Source organism: Rhinichthys klamathensis, unplaced genomic scaffold (assembly GCF_029890125.1).
Source record: "Rhinichthys klamathensis goyatoka isolate OS25496 unplaced genomic scaffold, OSU_Roscu_1.1 h1tg000407l_1, whole genome shotgun sequence".
Lineage (NCBI taxonomy): Eukaryota > Metazoa > Chordata > Actinopteri > Cypriniformes > Leuciscidae > Rhinichthys > Rhinichthys klamathensis.
The window spans coordinates 1,452,804-1,460,457 of NW_026606908.1; the positions used below are offsets into that span (position 1 = coordinate 1,452,804).

The 7,654-nt window shown below is 38.1% G+C and overlaps 1 protein-coding gene across 1 annotated transcript in view; it reads left to right on the forward strand.

Annotated features, from left to right (window-relative positions):
* Positions 1 to 1,898, forward strand: part of mindy3 (MINDY lysine 48 deubiquitinase 3) — a 52,378-nt gene extending 50,480 nt beyond the window's left edge. The window contains exon 15 of the mRNA XM_056234837.1: positions 1,370 to 1,898. Coding sequence (XP_056090812.1) covers positions 1,370 to 1,519 — 150 coding nt within the window. The 3' untranslated portion in view covers positions 1,520 to 1,898. The remainder of the gene's footprint in view (positions 1 to 1,369) is intronic.
* Positions 1,899 to 7,654: the final 5,756 nt, after the last annotated feature.

The following is a 7,654-nucleotide window of genomic DNA, read 5'->3' on the forward strand; positions in this document are numbered from 1 at the left end:
ACAACAAAAAACTCAAAACATGAAATCTGTCAGGCTAGTGGAAATATTTGGATTATTTCAAGTAAACATACAAAGAGTGTTGACAAGTTTTATGAAAGGCATATTCTAACTAACATGGATAACCTCACTGTTCCACACAATCACAGTTGACTGGCAGCCATGATGAATGTGTGCCTTCAAACAAGATGTACTGTAGCGCTTTATTGGGCCTGGAAATGGCTGGTTATAGTTTACAGTCTAGTCAGCTAGAAGATGTCACCCTTCCTTCCGCTGCATTCTACTGCCAAAAGCTAGAGTACAACTGTAAAATGAAGAATGGTCGGGTTGGGAAAAATGGGCTGCTTGAAAAGTATGGAAGTAATAGTAGAAGTATAGTAAGCTTCAAATAAGTATAGATCTTCAAAGTTCAGATCTGAAAGGTTAAAGTTCAAAAGATCATCCCTCAACATCCTTTTCTACACCTGCCTATTTGCTGCTTTTGCACTCTTTAATCAATCTGTCTCTCTGTAGTTACAGAGAGCAATGTGTTTGTTTTGATGGATAGTTCTCTTAACTCTGGGAAAACCGATGAATGCAACGCTCATGGTTGATGACAAAAGCAACTTTTTTGCTGAAACAGGGTTGATCAGAGGTTAGTTGGCCATTTAGAAGAAAAATGACAAGTGGAGTCTTGCAAGTGTGTGATCTGCTTCCCAATGACTTGAACAGAGAGATTTGTGCTGTCAGCATGTCTGAGCCTCACTGCATAATAGACTGGTAATGTTGGTGTAGAGATGTTTGTGGCTGCCACCAGAGGGAGTGCCGTAGAGCTTTATGGCTTTTACTCAAGACTGGGTTGAATTACGCAATGCTAATGAACTTGGAGGGGAAAAAAAGTTGATTGGTGAGTGATGTTTTTCTCTGTGTGAAGGGATGTCTCTGAGTCTTGATGATTGTGGACAGCGAAGCTTAATTCCTGGATTTAAAGGTCAACAGGAGTCAGTGGATCTCCCATCATACTCAATACTGCACTATTAGACCTTGTGAAACACACATGCGGCCTTTATATAAGTGAATGGATTTACAGGTTTCACTTGGGTAACACAATGTATAACAGCAACACAGAATGTTCAGAAAAATGAGGGCGCATGTTTATCGTGACACTTTGTCAAGGGCAGATTCCGCAATATGACGCCCTCCATATGGAAGTCATCGACTGTCTTATGTCTGATGATGTCATAGCAGGAGGCCAGGTCTCTAATGAGACACATACAGAGAGAGAAACCCTGGCATTTCCAGAAACGCGCCAGGTTTTATTTAGAGGGTCAGGAAGTTGACTGGATGTATGCCAATGTGTTGCATGTTCACCCCTTGTGTTTCTCTCCACCAGGTGAGTTATGTCGAGGGCACTGCTTTGGTCATGGGTTTTGAGGACCCCATGGTACGTACAGACGACACTCCAGTCAAGCGCTGTCTACAGACCAAATGGCCCTACATCGAGCTTCTGTGGACCACAGAAAGGTCACCCTCCCTAAATTAACCGTTATCTCTCACCTTTCACCTGCCAACCTCTGGCTGCACAGCCCGCTGACTTCAGGAACGCTCGTAGGACTCCTCACTCTCTCGGCACTACATTTAGAAAGGCCAACACGGGGCCTGAAGTTCAAATGAGAGACGATGCTGTTCGCCTGGCGCTCACACAACGCCTATTGTTTGCTTTTTACACATCTCAACCGGCTTGATTATAAGACTGTTTTTGTGTTTAAAGCCCTGGATTTGAACAGATTATTTGGGGTGTGAGGGGGGTCATCTGTTGTGTATACCAAATGTATTTGCTTTTGCAGGTGTTCATATTATTTTTGTCAACTTTGTACATGATTTTGTTTACTTGTCTGAAATGATAAATCTTTGAATTAGCACATCAACTGTGATGATTTTATTAGTAATTTATGGAATTATTAATTAATATATATAATTGTTTGGGTTTTGGGTTTTTTTTTTTTTGTTTTTTTTTTTTTCAGTATTGGCAATATTTAAGGGATCATTTGACCAAAGCCTCTTTTTGGACAAAGTATCTGTGTTTTGTTAATGGTCAGCTAAGGAGCGGCCATGTTCTGCAGCACTCGGTCCTGAGAGGAAGTCTGTTTAGACAGGTTTACAAAAGAATGCACTACAACCCCATGCTGGGCACCAAACGATAGTGGAGGAATAAGGCAATTTTATTATTTAAAGTTTGAAGTAGCAACCCTCCAGGAGGTACTGTGGAATGACACTATGATTCTCTGCATGAGAGAGAAGAATAACACAGACAAACGCTCACCCTTTATTTATTCTGATCTTTAAGGTTCACTAAAATAAACACTTTTGTTCTTCACATCTGGACTGTGGTGTGTTTTTGTGTAAGATTAAATGTTCCTGACCAAAAGATAACAAAGAATTTCTTGCACATTACTTTTTATTAATTTTATATATATTTTTCTTTTTGGTAATCTCTGGAAAAACTAACCTTCAATCAGAATGTCTTTCATGTTTTCTTATGCTGTCAGTAGGGGCAGCAGTAGTGGATCCTGGCTTCGAGCGACAGCATTAAGAACTTGTCTTTTGCTTGACTTGAACTTCATGGCATGGTAACTCTACTATAGGAAAATTGCTTTACTTCTGTTGTCAAAAACTGCAGGTAAGTGACCGATTAGGTAAGTGATATGTTGTATGGAGGGTAAAGTATGTGGAAGTGTATTTGAATCTGTAGTAGATGATACCACTATTCTTTTAATGGAATTTGTGTAAATGGGTCATTAGTAAAAGGTATTGGTAGGTGTGTGTGTGTGTTTATTTATTTATATAATTTACCTATGCATTCAATAAACTCTTTTCTTATGCTCTTAAATTATTTTATTTGTTTTACTTAAATTTGAGTTATTTAAATGTTTCATAATATTCTATATCAGTGGTTCTCAACTATATATATTCATTTGATATATTGACACACACACAAAAAGGAAACATTAGCGTATTTAAGGGGACTTTGAATAAGTTTTGGACAGTGGGGGCCTTCAAGTCAAAAGTTGAGAACCACTACTCTATATTGTTGCTTAGTGAATTTTGCTTTTCTTCACTAAAGCTGTTGATTGGTTTACTTTGCCTTTTGAGGCGTTCTATCATAAACTGTTGAGAGGGATATATTAATTCTCCTGGCCAATTACTGGCCTTTTTTTCTTTCTTTTTTCGCAGTTAAACTGTGTTTGGACTGGTTTCAGAGGTTTACATCAGATTTAGGCTTAAGATTGTGCCATCAAATAAATTGGATGTCACAGGATGTGATCGTTGTGGCCCATAATATCCTCAAGGTCACAGATCAAGCTGCTCTGGTTTCCTCTGTAAAGGTCAGACCAACAGATAATTAAAAACGTTACCACTAAGGGTGCATGTGACATATGGAACACATCTTTCATGGGCCAAGTGACTTGCCCAAATTCCATGTTATTACAGAAAGAATTAAAAGCGACATTTAGTGGAACCAAATTTTTCATTAAGCTCTCAGCGAAACAACTTGGCGCCACATCAAACAAGCAATATTCAATGGCAGAGAAAATAAATTCAAAACAAGATGCAAAATGCAGGATACAAGGCTTTTATTTGCCAGAATGTGCCTATTGAAGTCTTCATGTCTGTGTAGTTCCTGCTAAATTTTGGCTTTAAAGAATATCAGTGGGCCTGGGTCGGCTGGGAGCTATCAGACATTTGTTGCGTCATCATAAACAATCTTAGCTAAAATGATGTAAACGTTGAGGACACTAGTAATCGCTGCATAAACATTATGAAGTGCACAATGTAAGGGATTCTGTTACGGCTCACCGTGGTTCTATATCACTCCAGCCAATCCAAGACAAGTGTATGTATTATAATGACTTATTATCAACACAAACGGGTGTTTGACAGGTGCTTCTATTCTTGGTTAGGTGACGCTAATATTGATGTCTGTCTGGAATATGAAAACATGGAGGATTTTATACGTTTCAGCCAGAGTTTATCAGTTCTTGGCAGAACAAAAGTTCGAGAAATCTTAAATGATCTCATAAATGAAGAGAAAATGTGGAGGAGAGTGTATTTTGGGATGGTTTATTTCAAACGTCACTAAAATAGAAATAGAAAGTGACATCTGTAAAATAGAAAGTATTTAGACCCTTAACCGTTTTTTTTTATTGAAACTTGATTGTCCTCTTACTAATGGTTATTCTGTTTGAATAATAAGTCTGGCAGTAGTGAATGTGACTGAAGAAGATTAAAAGCTAGAATAAAACAAATGCAAAAGATCTGAAAATGATATCCAAATATGAATGTGGCTCAATTGTCAGGAAGAGGATGCATATCAAACCATTTAGGTTTGATATAGCAGGTTATAAAGGTTATCCACTAAAAACTCCATCATATAAAGAGCTTTACAGAACACTGGCCTGTACGAGAGGATGGAGCCATGTTACTCAAGAACCATATAAAACACATCTGGAGTTTGCCAATAATGTGTAATAGTAACCCATGCAGAAAGAAAGGAGTTTGTAATCAGATGAGACTAAGATAAAGCTTTTAATCAAGTTTCAAAACAAAACACGTGATGCAAATCAAACACCTCAGTTTGTTAACAAGTTGAGAAAAAAAGTTACTCTAGGTGTCAGTGCCGAAAGTTGGGTTGATGTCAGAACCCAACGTCAGACTGACGTCAACATCCGACGTCGTACAAATGTTGGATTTTGGTTGGGAATGAAAGTTGGGTTGACGTCAGACAGTACATGCAATTTCTGTCAAATCATGCTTGTGTTTAATGAACATACATGCTTTTCAACCAAGAGTAAAATCAATGATGCAGGTCAACTGGTAGTTGGACGACATGCACATTTTTGAGCTTGTGAGCCTTGTTTTGAAATGTTTCTGGACAGTGAGATAAAGAGTCTGTCTGGCTCTTTGCCTCTCAGAGCCTTAGAGGGGAATTCAGAGAATGTTCTCCAGCTCTCTCATTCCTCCTGAAATGAAAGAACAATACATGGACCATGCCTAATCTATTATTTTTCTTAAAATCTGTCTGTTAGAGATGAGCCCTTCTCGTTGTTTACAAAAAGACTCCAGAGGCAGCTGAGCTAAAAATGTCAGTTCTGTGAAGAGAAGCGGGTATCGACTCACTACTGTGAGTGTGTTTTATTAGACCAGACAGAGCGATGACAACAATTACCAAAGATCCAATACTGAACCCATTATTGTGTGTGCAGAATCAAATCATCATGCTTTTAGTCCTGGGTTGCACAGACAACACTATATCTAAGATTGTCACCAATAATCTTCACCAGAACCCAAAAATGGCCAGCAGAGCAGCACTTCAGTCCTGGCTGATGCATGTGCGCTGCTGTGGCGGGTTTTATGTATTTCACCTGGTTTTCTTTGAGAGAGGGCCAAAATCATACGTTATCTCAACAGCAGCTGTGTAAGGAAATGTTTTGCTAGTTCTACTGTGGAGTGCTTTTGGTCTATATTTTTGAGCGTTTTTTATCTTTGGAAGATCAGGTAAAATCACCCCTTTTTTAACAGGTTAGATGTTTCACAATGATGTTTGATTACAAAGTATATTCTGAATAAACTATAAATTATTTATCCATGTGTTATTGTTCGTATTAGTTTGTGAAATGTATAGTTTCTTTCATTATGAGATTCACATAATGCATCTTATAACCTTATTACAGTTATATCAGATGCACATGATTATCTTTTGCTTGAAATGTTATGAACAGCAGCTACGCTAATTATTCTCCATTTGCTTTTCTGGTAACTTAAGATTGCGTCATCTCCAGTTTGGATCCAGCGTCTTACAAAGTTTTGAAGATGACCCAACTCTTGTGAAGAGACAAGGCCAACCCCTGCAAGGACTTCAGATGATGCAAACACTGAATCAACATATAGACTACCAAATTTTCCATGTACTGTAATAATCATGATCACAACATGTAACGTCTAACATCATGTAAATGAATACATGACGTTAACTGTCGGGACTCAGATGCTGTAAAGAACGTGAGAAAAGTTTATTAGAGACTATTTTTGTTTTGTTCTCAAAGTTTTCTGTGACACGGTGCAAAAATGTAGACTCTCCGTAGGGTGGTTCCCGTGCACACTCCCCGCACTCAATGGACAGGCAGAGAACAACAGGGCTACCCACTGAATGACGAATGCCGGGTCCAGAAAGTGAGATGGCCTTGCTTACAAACCCCTCGTCTTAGGTTCCTGAACACAAACGCCAGCAGGTAAGCAACAGAAGAACACAGAACATGGGACATGCACGCGACAAAGCATATGATCAACTGACAACAAGTGAGAGACACAGCTGGGAATATAAAGGGTAAGGGAAACAAGCGACAGGTGTAGGGGATCAGCTCATGATTGTGCTCACAGCACTACCGGACCATGCCTGCAGAATATGACAGGACCAAAACAAACAACAGAGAAGAACCGGTGACACACCCTGACCCATGACACTAACTGTATGATTTGTATTATCTTTTCTGCAAAATGAATTGTAATGAAATGTGAATTCTTTTCAGGCTCATAGCCTCTGATGTGATTGATTCAAGGCCTGGCTTCTGAAAGTGTTCAGTACATGATTGGTCATTTATCACATGCTGATGCTGATTGGCTGATGGCACCACAAGAAAGCACACAGCCCAAGACCTGTGGCCCTGCTCCAAATGGCACTGATTCTCCCTATAAATGGTACGTTCTTTTGGTTTGTATACTATACAAAAGCTTATTTGTATAAAAAAGTCACTATTTTATTATCATAATTAACATGTAAAGCAATAATAATATCCACATGGTATGCACCCCATGACAATTTCATAAGTGTTTTTGAGCGGTTTTCTAGAAAGTGTGAGATTGTTTACAGTTGGAACTTGGAACGGACTGTTTGGTGATCACAGGATAGGTGGTGAAGGGAATGACTTCATTTAGACGGGATTAAAACTCTGACACCCAGATGGAGAGCAGAAGCAGCCCGTGTCTTGTGCTCAGATGTGAACAGAGCACCTAAATTTAGATTTGCTCCAAGGAAACAGGTCAAGAACGATGCACGTTTGTAGATTCTCTTAAAAACACCCGCACCGTTTATTTTCCAAAGGTTATACTTATCGCGCGCTTCGTACAAAAGTTTAACTTTGGACGTCTGACGAGGATAATTACCGTTCATTATTCGCAGCCGGTATTAAAGTTGCGTAATTAAAAACATCCGCAGTAAGTTTGACACAAATTGAAACAACTTTATCCGAATAATATGGCAATATTAATGTTGAAAAATGTTATCTTAATTAAAAAGTCATTTTTTTATAAATACTATTTGTCATTGCTATTATTTTTTAATAGGGCTTATAAAATTAAAAAATTATTTAACAAAAAAATTAGGCTACCTATAAAACTATAGTTATTTTTATGTTATTTTAAAGCCAAAGATGATCAAATAAATATAAAGACTGTGTGTGTGTGTACAGTGCATATACTGTGTATATATATATATAAATAGTGCATATATATGTATATGTATATATGTATATATATATATATATATATACAGAGAGAGAGAGAGATGAGAATTTGATACATTTGATGCTACATCAAAATAAGTCAATTCTATTGACAAATA